The sequence below is a fragment of the Gadus chalcogrammus genome, chromosome 16 (assembly GCF_026213295.1).
Source record: "Gadus chalcogrammus isolate NIFS_2021 chromosome 16, NIFS_Gcha_1.0, whole genome shotgun sequence".
NCBI lineage: Eukaryota > Metazoa > Chordata > Actinopteri > Gadiformes > Gadidae > Gadus > Gadus chalcogrammus.
Window position 1 is genome coordinate 14,338,638 of NC_079427.1, and position 12,478 is coordinate 14,351,115.

Genomic DNA, 12,478 nt, shown 5'->3' on the forward strand with positions numbered 1-12,478 from the left:
ACTAAAACATGACGCAATTTAAGAAGATGCATAATCGGCTTGTGGTCAACTGTCATTTAATAGACATCTGACAGATTACAGTAATGAAAAGAGTGTAATAAAATGAATTTGTTCTTACCTTAAACAGTGTGGTGTGGTAAGTGTTTTAGGCTATAGCATACAAGCTCTCAAATGTTCCATCACTTTTTAACATCTGTCGATAAAGCAGGATATTCATTATAGGCTATTTAATTTAGGGAATTAAATCGATTGAAATTCCATTGAAATCACGTTGATCCTTAGTTCAGTTGAAATTTCAACATTGTTTCAAAATTCCTGATAATTGAAATACCATTGGAATTCCGTTGATCTATGGACTGGATTTCAACGTTGTTTCAATATTAAAAAAGGGTGCCAAAATTATGTAGAATCAACATCAATGTTGATTCTACATAATGTTTATTTAATGATTTAATGTGGACAACGGAATGTTGATTTGACATAGTTTCAATGACTGTTTGCTCTCTGGGTAGGTAATCATTTTGGTGATGTTTTAGGATTCAAACTCTCTTAACCATTTATGTGTTTTTAACAAAAAATGAATTAACATAAATAAAAAGACATAGGGTGCTTTTGACTGATGTTTTAGGGCACATATCTTGTGACTTGTTCTCTGTTCCTATTATACTATGCTTATTTGGATGTTAAATGTTCACTGACGCAAGCTCCACTTTTGAACTCAGACCCACTGACAGCAAGCATCCGTGTAGTGGAATTTCCTGGTCTTCTGAGCGCCGCTGGAGAACTTCAGACTGTAGAGGTCTCCTTGATTCAGCATCCAGCAGCAGCAGCAGCAGCAGCAGCATCATCCTACTCGCCCGCCTCTCGTGTGTGCAGCGGGAGGAGGAGAGAGGAGGAGACTCGCTCACGGCAGCGTTTGAGACAGACGGGACTTGCGAGACACACAGGTCGTCCCACGCCAGACACAGCAAAGGAACTTCGATCTGAAGCCAAGTGTGGTGGGGAAAATGACGAGACGAGCATATCCGTTTTTCTTATTCCTGTAGGGCGTAGTTATGTGGCGTGTCTAAAATATGATGCCCTTGGACACTTCTCTGTGAAGATTTACCTTTCGAACGCTCATGTGCCGTTTCATGTTGACTCCACTTTGGTCACCCGTTTAAACGTGAAGGAGGTGTGAGTTGCATTGTTGCCTCTTCAGCTCGGTTGCATGGGATTTCCAGTCGTGTCGGCTGCCGTGATGTCTGCAATATCCCCTTCTTTGTTTCTGGGTGAGTTCATTTTTGTCGTATTCTTGAATGGATTCGTGTCTGTACCGTCAATGACAATGGAATAAAAGCATATACTGTTGTTACCCGCTGTAACAATTGCTTTTAAATCTTTTTATGCCAGATTCTTTATTTTTTTGACCAGAGGCTGAAATATCAATCAGAATGATGTCAGAGTGTGGTGATGTGTGGCATGTGGGAAGCGTGGACTTTCCTCACAATGCGTTGACGTTAAAGCATGCACATTTCATGTATTGCGCATCGGAAAAATGGAAAGATCAGCTTTCCATTTCAAATGAATGATGTTGCGCTGATCGCACGAAGACCACAAAATAAAAGTTGTCTTATTGTAAGACAAACGCGCCCCTCCCTTGGTAACGGCAGCGAACACAGCATTCGGTGTGCATGCATTGGCTTGTTAACAGTCCAACGAGCTCTTACCAGAGTCCAGACAGGCCTAGGAGGGGTGTAAAATAAATTGGATTTGCATCTTTCACGTATGCTAAAAGTGAAAATACGACAATATTATATCCAAAACTTATATCCAAATGAGGTTAATAATTCGTAGGCTATCGTAAGCTTCAGTTACAAACCCCAACTGGATTTAACTGAGAATCAAGGTGGAAACTCTACTGGACCCCATAGACTAGATCAGGATCTCAGAACTGCCTGTTGGAAGATTACTTTTGCAATCATACAATTGAATCAGTGTGTTCAATCATTTCACACCACTTCGTTTCCCCTATGGTTTCCCCATGTATATACGGTAGGCTAGAACTATGGTGCGATCCTTTTTGAATGTATCTATTTAAATGGGCTAGAGAAGCAGGATTGTGTATCTGTTGTTGACCAGTCCTGATGCCCGGTTGATGACCGAAGACGATGATAGGGACGCCGAGGTTGCAGCAAAACAAACAGTTGGAAAGGTCAGCCAGTTGAAGATGACATATTTGGCAAGAGATTGTGTTTTTAAATTTTTATTATTGTATCAGTGGAGCCCTGCAGTAAGCAAGATGTGTATATGTAGCCTAAATGCAAACAGATTCAAGCAAAGCTTCTACAGATTCACACTTTATTATTCGAGTAATGGCCCCACTGAAGGTCTGTGCAAACATCAGCTGATTCAATTAGTAAAAACAACAGGAGCAGGACCATGAACGTTGCCCTGCGCACGTCAACCTTTTTGCATAATATTGTCATTTTTACCCTATAGATCTGTGTGTTGGACAGCTGAAGGACATTGATTACTCACTGAGAGAGGGTGGGGGCATGTGGACACATTAGCCATGTCCTGCCTGTAATGATGCCATGCAAGCAAAACAGCCACTGCCTTGCCTTCATCTTAGGCTCAAAGTCATTCTACACACACACACACACACACACACACACACACACACACACACACACACACACACACACACACACACACACACACACACACACACACACACAAAGTCACATTTATGCACAAACATGGGATGTCAATAACGATGCTTCAATCAGAATCCTTCTAGCCCAGTGAAATTCAAGGGAAAGAATAAGTATTTTTTTTTGTTCATAATGTCTTATGAATAGGAAAACAATTACAAATGTCATCGGAATCATTGAGAATGAAGATTGTACATTTCAAACAACTCTGTAGTATTAATAATGCTATATTTTGCTTGAAATAACCATCAGCTAACACCCACGGTAGTATTTTCATTCCAAATTGCTCAATACGTATTGTTGCCATGGTGCCATTTCTACCATTTCTCGTTGTGCGACGGAGAATGAGTTGCCCGTAATTGGCGAGTGTATAATTACTTGACTGAGCAGCATTGCCTACGCCAGACCTGTCCATGTGTTCACATTGGGAACAATCCTTTCAACCCAGGTAAGCTAAAAGTTAAATGTTACTTGACACAATTAGTTTGTCAAATAATAACACCTTTTCCAATCACATGCAAGGTTGCCCCAATTTTGTTACATGAAATAGATTTTTTTTGTATCTTTACAAGTAACAGCGTTGACTTAATTTGAGATCTACAACGATACAGGGTTCCCACAGCAAGTGTCTATTAATTAACTATCAATAATCATTCAAAGGGAGCTAATTCTCCCCATTTTCCAATTTGCCGTGAGCTTCGTAGAGTCCTGAGACGTCCTTCATTTAATATCTATCATAGATGTCATATCCCCCCTCGCATTAAAGATAAGCACTGCAATTAATTGTCAGAGAGTCCCTTAACCCCACTTTGAGATTCCTCCGATTTGGCGTGAGACCCAAAGGCAAGGTCGAACAGGGAGGGTGGCAGGGGCCGGGCAGCACCTGAGAAGAGTAGGCCCCTTGATGGATAGGCTGTTCGTCCTAGTGCCAACATTTAACGATTTTGAATGTGTAAATTAAAGAATGTCCGGGATGTAATAACATGCCGTAAGTCACTTGGCAGAAATATAATGGGGAGGAATGAGAGGCTGTCGTCTCCCTCTGAGCAGCGGACTAAGACCTCTACGGGTACTCTCTCCTCTCTCCTTCTTTAAAGACATCACCTGTGGCTATGGGAATACCCTGTAACTGACTTTGTGTGTGTGTGTCTGTGTGAAACTCGGTGCGTTTGTTTGTGCAAGACAAGTGTATGCGTGTGTACATGTATATGTGCACTTTTGTGTGTGTGTGTGTGTGTGTGTGTGTGTGTGCGCGTGCGTGAGTCAGTGCATGTTTAACTACACGACATGCATTGGTATTTGCTAGTGTGCGCAACAACACATGCGTCTTTGTCGACGCACGAGCGTGGACGCCTCTTGACACATTTGCCACTCCAACATGCATGTTTGCCGCTCAAAGATGGGAGATAAGGAGAGCGGCGGCACCCTGCAAAAAACTCTGTCCCCATTCTATATTTAGCACGTCTGCCTCTGGTAGGCAGAAGTCTCTCTCTCTCTCTCTCTCTCTCTCTCTCTCTCTCTCTCTCTCTCTCTCTCTCTCTCTCTCTCTCTCTCTCTCTCTCTCTCTCTCTCTCTCTCTCTCTCTCTCTCTCTCTCTCTCTCTCTCTCTCTCTCTCTCTCTCTCTCTCTTTGTGTTTATGTGTGGGTCTCTGAAGCACAGAGATGACAGGAACCTCCTGGGCCAGAGGTTATGAAGTGACAACTTGATGTGTTTGCCCCTAAATCACCCGCCCACGCCGCCAACGCCATGGACGGCTGACATTCCCACCCTCACAGTCATATGGAGGGCCGTGGTTGCTGTGCATTATGGCGATGTTTAGATCGTGGTTTGGGTCTCTTGGCGGGGAGGAGCGTGGGGCGATCACGTGGAATTGTTCTCAGCTAAGGGAGATGTGTTGATATCTACGAGCGCTTGAGGAATTTGGCACACCTTCTACAGAGGACTACCCCCCCCCATCCCTCCGTTGAGCCTTACGGTGTGTGATGTTGTTGTCAGGTAGCTGGAACGTCTTTCACATTTATTATGGTTTGGCGTTACCACTAGTTTGGAGCGCCTTCCCCCCCAGAGCACTGTGACTCAGTGGAAAATTCGACTCTCAAGATGACTTATTTGGATGGGGGGCGGGGGTTAGGCGTGTTACGTGATTTGCATTACCAATGTGGCAGGAGTATTTTTAGGCTCACCTTGGTACTGCTGAGCATCGGTCAGTATTCCATTTTCAGCCCAAATATTGAAGGGTTTCTCCAGGGGGTTGTGTACCTTAAAGGTTATTTTGAGTATTACCGTGGCTTATGGTTATGACTTATCAGTGTGGCCCCTGCAACCCTTTTACTATTTTTGATGTAATGATTCTTGTTCTCCTTTTGAGGATTCATTTCATTTTTTTCTCATTGAAAATAGAGGAACAGGTCAATCTAATGTGTGTTAACTTAACACACACCCTGGACAGAGGACTGTCCAGTTATAACATCTTCTTCCTTCTACCTGAAGGATTCTTCATGTCTCATTGATTATGCTGCTTTTAGTCCGGCCCTGCTTCTCCTCTCAAGTCTCGGCCACCTGAACATTTCCCCGGGAACCAAAATGTTCAGAGTGAAAAAGCGTTTTGTACCTATATCATGTAAAAGCTTAAAGCTATGGTAGAATGTTTCTGCTTTGAAAAGGAAAGTATTTTTTTCCTCAGCAACCATAAGCGATCAACCCTGACATCGTCCTTCAGAGACAGGTTCAAAATATTAAAGCACTTTGTCATGTTTTTCGGTCTTTCCTTTTATTCCAAAACAATGCTGCTTCATTGAGAGCTTTTCTGCTCCATCGGTGTGCGTTGTTACTGCCATTAGTTCCAAACTATCTGAATGTGTCATGGATGAGGTATTTCTTCTGATCAATTCAAAGGGTTATATTTATAAGAACACAATGCACATGTTCATGCTGGGGCTGGCTTTGTGTAGTGTCAACGGCCTATCAACCAAACCCCCTTTCCACCCTTCGGGGGGAAAATTACTTCCAGATTATTTTGGACTGCATGAACAGGAACTGCCTGTTTCACTTTACTGCTAATCTTTGACAGATGTTCTGGAAAGACATGCGCTCCCTCAATGTGGAGCCATATCCACTGCCTTCCAATAACATGACAGTATACTACGTATACACTGCCATGATACATAGTCACATTATCTTAAAAACCTTCCATACGGTCCAAAACTTTCCATCTACTGTTTCTTTAAATCAAGCTATGTTTGTTGCATGGGCCATGTTAAGATCCACATTCAGAAATACATCCAAGGTCACAGGTCATAGCCACCATTTTGTCACCTCTGTCTCCATAGGATCAAGGCTTGAGTTTTTTGTTTTCTTGTCAAACCTCGGAGAAGCTGTACTGTTAGTTCGATAATATTGAGTTTGATACTACCAATGCTCTATTTCTCTATTGTTAACATACTTAATTTTTAATTGCATATAGAAATGCATGTTTATTTGTCAAGATTACATTTGTTTCAGTTTCCCACCAAGTATCAATATGCAGTGAAAATGTATTTCCACCAAACATGCACGAGGAGGACAGAATATTCATATAAACACACATAGGAGAGTAACGGTATGATACAGACTTGTTTATCACACCATTTAACATTTATATTACGCTAAGATAAATTCCTCTCTTGAAAGATCCACTTTTCATTATGTTACCCTTTTCGGGATCTCTGCTAACCCAGGACCTCAGCAGAAATTGAATTCCAAAAGATTGCTCAATTAACATGGTATCACTGTAATTTATGGCAAATTGCACATATTACCACATTAGCAGTTTAATCCTAGGTTGGTAATCCAGGTTCAACCCTTGAAAGAGCGGATTGACACGCTATTCCTGATAGTAAACAGCCATGAAAGTCAATGGAGCAAGGGCAAGGCAATTATGCCGTATTCTATAAAATAACTAAACTAAGCATTTTGCTTCTAGTGAGCATATGCATTTTAATGAAGGTCTCTGACTGTCGAGGCTGACATAGAGACCAGAGGTCAAAGGCAACACTAAGTTAAGCGCTGATCTGTTGGCCAGGGGGTAAGGATTGTCTTCCATCGATTCATTCCTGATACGATTTCACTGCAGCTATTGACAACAGAGGGAAGGGTTTCTTCCTCCAAAAGCCCTGTATGGAATAAATTGTTTATCGTGGATGAGCTGTGAGAAAGCGCTATCTTCTCTAGATCAACCCGCACTCTGTTTTGGTCCGTTCATGCGTTGGATGTGTTAGTGAAAACTGGCAGCGTGGAAAGACTCCTGGCATGCTTGTCTTCTTTGTAAAGAACACCCCTTTTGAGCGCCTCCTCCTGAACCAGGTATATCTCCGTTTTCTCTGCTGTCCCTGTAGACATTCAAAAGCTCAGCATAGAACAAAAGGCTTCAAAACAAACAAAATGTCATCTCTTTCACCTTCAAGTGAAACACATCACACAAGATCAAATTTGGATTGATGACACAAAGAATATAAGGTAAATTATAGATAGGCCCTGCATGGCCAAACAGGATAAGGATAGGATTGATCTTTAGTTTTTGCTAAACACTTTAGTGTATCTCATCCAAAGGGCTTGCCCCTAAGTCAAGGTTGAGGACCCAGATGGCGAGATAAGTCATTGAGATCGTATAACAGGAGGTGCATCAACCAAAGCGAGCAAGGATAAAGCATTTTGAAAGGCTGACCTTATCTACCGCATGTCGTCGGTTGGTCATTTCTTAATGATCCCTCAAAGCGCCAGTCAGCGTGGCTTAGCAACCTGTCCTGCTGCTCATCCCGTTTGAACATTGTGCCCCTATTTTAACGGTCTGAAACACAAGTGAGAAGCGCCAAGCGCAAGTAGCTTTGTGGGCGGTTCAATGCATGTAACCGGCGCATACATTTCGGCAAATAAGACTTAACACATATGATATGCGGTGTGGTTCTATTTAATGATATAGGCCTACGCAATACATTAACTAACATCGTTTCTTACCAGTATTGTGTGCATTATCGTTATCGACTTGTTTTCCTAATATGCATGTGTCCTCCATTAATATACATTGCCTGTATTGCCTGACTGTATTATGCGTTACGTGCATAGTTTGCGTATGTTTAAACAGATGGACGCACACACTCGCGCCCGCTTTCATTAATTATTTTACACATACACACACGAGCGCCCGCATTTCATTCTTTTTCAACACTCACTCGCGGAAAAACAATGATTTCTCAAGATGAAATAGGCTACTCATCAATCCTAAGAGATATGGGCTTGTAAACGATGTCTGTGTCAAGAAAATATGTGTTTGCTGTACGGTGTTTGCAGATGCAATGAAGTACAACTTATTTTTGCTGTATTAGCTGTTCTTTCCCAAATAATTTACCAAGAATGTGCACTAGATGAGAGAAACAAAGTGTATGCGCGAGGTGCACAAGCAACATTATGCATGCGCCCTTAAAATAGCATCTGAACAACGCGCCACTGACTTTAAACCAGGTATTTCCTGGTATGTGGCGCAATTGTTTTCTGAAACTGCAAAATAGCACCAGGGAACGTTTGTGCCAGAACACGCATCCTCCTTTCGCCGAACTGCCCCTTGGGGTGCAACATCATTCCTTAATTTACAGGCGTGTGGTGGTGGAGGGAAAGGAACGCTCTGCGCCAGTTGCAAACTAGCAACGACACAAGCGTCAGTGAAGAAAGTCAATTTCGCCGGATGCAAGATGGGGCCCGGAGTGGGAAATTGACCACTTGAAATTGTAAAACAATGAAAATGTTGAAATGAAATGCTACATTTATTCGTCAGAATATACAATTACTTTTAGCGCGGGCCCAAAGCCGCACTGTGAGAAATAAGAAATGATCCTCATCAATATTGTGTAAGAACATTTGTAACGTGATGTCATTTGACTGATTTCCTTCTCCCATAATAGTGCCAATGTATGAACATCAAATTGACTTTATTTACCCTCCGTGACACTACAACTGTGACTCAATTCCCTCCATTGATTACAGATGCGCAATTGAAAGCAAATTGCAGTGCACGGGTAGTGCCTCCAGCGCCACAATGAACGACCGCGCCACACATGTATTCCTCCGTCTCCGGTTTTATTTGTTTGGTTTTGTTTTTCAATCGAGAACTGTCTGAATGACCAGGAGGAAATGCTCCTCGTCGCTCTACTTAGACGCCCGCTGTTCCTTTCAATTTGAAACAGTCGATTAGCCCGGCGGAGCAGGACAGTCCATTAGGTGTTTGCAACCCTGCACGTGCTCCATTCTCTCCCTCCCATTTCCTTCCTTCCCTTTACCAGTCGTCGTCCCCCCCCCCGAAACCCCCCCCCCCCCCACCCATTCTCCTTAAGCGTTAGTAGTGCCTTTAATCAGCAGAGGCCCTCATGCCCCGGGAACATTCATCTTCAGGGCCTTTCGGGCACACATGCCGTGTGCCTGGAAAGATCTCAAGATGGATGGTGTTTGGAAAGAGAGGAGGGGGGGGGGGGGGGCGAGGAGGTGGTGGAATGGTGGCCATTTGGGGGCCGTTGATTAGAGAGTGTCAGGAGACCGGGTGCTCACCTGTGCGTGGTGGAGCTCCGTCGGAGACCATCTGACGGAGGCAGACACTAGGGTCTTGCCTCTGGTAAGGTTTCCTGTACTGGGAGTGAATTAGAATTTCTGGGGGGACAAAGAATAGCACACGATGTCTTATAGAAGGGTTTTGGCGACCTGCTTCAGGAGAGTATAAACAGAATTAAAAGGTCATTTTTGCACTGTGGGCTACAAATTGGGTGGTCGGTCCTTTTTCACCAACCATTTATAGGCATTTATCCATTGGTCAACCCAAGCGGTTCCTGTGTGTTCAGAAGCACAGACGTGTTTGGGAATTTACTTCATTCGCCATGCGCTGACGTACCATTTCACTGTTTGTACCTGCGTGGAGGAGACGAAATGAACACTTGATTCAATCTGGTCAATCGCGACGCCGCCAGCAATTAAGTGTGCAGCGCTGCTCATTGCACTGCATCCTGCTGCGACGTGTTCTCACGACAGCAGTGCTATGCATCCGAGCCCCTGGACGTAGCCTCACGCTAGGCCAACACTGTGGAGGGAGACGGGAGCAAAGTACAGGAGGTAATGTAGCTCACAGTATTCAGGAGCTTTGGTCAAGGTGAGAGCTTAGTCCTGGAAAATTATATTTTTTCCTCCCGTACTCCCACCACCTCACCTCCCCCCCGCCCCACCCCCCACCACCGCCGGCTCTATTCTCCCTGCAAAGTGGTTTTGAACAGATGGCGCCACCACCTTTGTTTTTTACGAGTCGTTAGACTTGACTTGTTGATGAAATTCAGCCTGTGCGCTGTACCGGCCATGCAGATATGTGTAGCTTAGCATGCTATTCCGTGCTAGCCCCCTGTTTTCAGTGGTAGTGGTGCAGTAGTGTGACCGACGCTAGCGCAAAGAACCTATATGCTACCGTGTTTGTTTTAAATTCACAAGATTTGGTCATGCACATGAAAACACCTAGGGACACATGACCACACTCACACACAGATGCACACAAACGCACGCACACACATACATTCACACACACATACACATAAATATTCACGTTGCACAAACAACACACACACACACACCGATGTGCAACAGTTCTGTAACCTATGCTGTGGAGCAGCAGGCGATACATCAAGCTTCTTGCCTGAGATCCTGGTTTATTCTAATCAGATGCTACAATAACCCCCCCCCCAACCCCCCTTGGTCTATTGCCATTTCTCTGCGATCCTCTTCCTTCCCTGGGTCCCCATTCTGCGCTGTTCATCCCGGCCCATCTCATTTTCTGTCACTATTTACTCCAGACGTATAAAAGGGTAATTTAGAGGCTTGATTCAAGGTCGCCTGTATTGGTTTGGCGTTATTTTCCAAACTGTCGTTCTCGGTACGGAGACGGTTGGGTTCTGATTGATTGTCAAGAGTAAACCACCCTTCCATCGCATGATAGGTTTTCCTTCATAGGTTTGGCGAAATAAATCTGTGCTTTTTAATAGTCCATAAAAGACGAGCCCACGCTCAGGTGGATGGCTCTTTTTAAAATACATTGGAGATCTTTTGTGCGGCAGAAGCATTTATTTTATTTTCGGTGACTCGATTTTTTCCCCCTTCGAGATGGGGGAAAATCAAGAGTGCATTTGGCTAGATCCTCAGTCTGGTCTCCAAAGTTGCAGTGGAGGGGGGTAAGGAGCAGGAGGATACAGCAGCGTTGGCAAATTTGAGCTCTTAAAATAATTAAAGCCAGCACAATGACTCTGCTCTCTCGACAGGTCCAACTTAGAGAAGAGAGGGATAAATAAATAACTGTAAGGCACTGCAACAGGAATTGGCATCAGAGGACGGTAAGCTGGTTGTACTGCGGCAGCACGGAACACTAATGGAGGCTAGACTATGGAAAATGTGTAGAAAAAAACACGCGCAAAAAACATTATTGTCTGACGAACCGATAGCCCCCTCGTCGCCCACCTTCAATGAAAATCGTATTTTTTCCACCGATTTATTTCGAGGGAGATGCTGTTTACTCTATTAACCTTTCCTCTTGGTTGCACTGTTGACATTGAACAATGTGGAAGAGGCCAACTCCTCGCCTGCCTAGCTGGCCATTTTGCTAATGAGGCAATTAAATGTATCCTGCCTCGGCTGAGCACGGGCCAGCTAGAGCACGGCCACTCATCTGCTCTCTCAGCAAACATGCAGCATCCTAACCCACGCTGCATCTCTCGCTCTCGCTCTCGCTCTCGCTCTCTCTCTCTATCTCTAGGAATGTAATGCTCTCAAGTTGTGCGGTGGTGGAATCCTCCTCGTTAATGACGTGACCTAATAACACTGCTTTAATAATAACAGTCCCAGACATGGTTGAGATCATGTCAGTACAGCGATTTTTGTGTTCTCCGTTTCACCCTCGGTATCCTTTCAGCCACGGTATCCTTTCAGCCATTTTTCAAATAATTTTAAAACAGCACTCAGTGGGAAGATATATTGCACTCCATGCATCCAAGGTGAAAGCGTGCTGATTTACGAGTTGAAGTGTGCAAGTGAGCACAAGATGCCTATTGAAGCCTGTTGACTAGAACTCTGTAAGCCTTAGTCAAAATGTGCCATGCGATATTGAGCTTGGTGTGTGTGTGTGTGTGTGTGTGTGTGTGTGTGTGTGTGTGTGTGTGTGTGTGTGTGTGTGTGTGTGTGTGTGTGTGTGTGTGTGTGTGTGTGTGTGTGTGTGTGTGTGTGTGTGTGTGTGTCCTGTCAGCTTGACCCCGCTGCCCAAGGACTTGTTGTTTATTCATGCTGCTCAAGTAGTGTGTCTCAGTAGCAGGCAGACAGCTCGCCGGGGCTGAGATGCAGCAGGGCAGTGCAGGAGGCTCAGGTCCCAGGTAGCCTTCTGCTCTGTGTGAACAGGAGGATGTAGCACTCCTCACGGACCCTGAGAAACACACAGCTCCGCCTCGCCAGCCCCCTGGCTCCTGATTACCACAGAGTGAGTCCACACTGGGTGTGGATGAATGTGTGTGTGTGTGTGTGTGTGTGTGTGTGTGTGTGTGTGTGTGTGTGTGTGTGTGTGTGTGTGTGTGTGTGTGTGTGTGTGTGTGTGTGTGTGTGTATCTGTGTATCTGTGTATCTGTGTGTCTGTGTGTGTGTGTGTGTGTGTGTGTGTGTGTGTGTGTGTGTGTGTCTGTGTCTGTGAGTGAAATGCATTTCTGTCTCAATGTGCCTGTATGGGTAATAAAGAAGAGACTGG

The 12,478-nt window shown here is 44.3% G+C and overlaps 1 protein-coding gene across 1 annotated transcript in view; it reads left to right on the forward strand.

Annotated features, from left to right (window-relative positions):
* Positions 1-836: 836 nt before the first annotated feature.
* clmpb (CXADR like membrane protein b) overlaps positions 837-12,478 on the forward strand; it is a 66,015-nt gene continuing 54,373 nt past the window's right edge. The window contains exon 1 of the mRNA XM_056611532.1: positions 837-1,271. Coding sequence (XP_056467507.1) covers positions 1,211-1,271 — 61 coding nt within the window. The 5' untranslated portion in view covers positions 837-1,210. The remainder of the gene's footprint in view (positions 1,272-12,478) is intronic.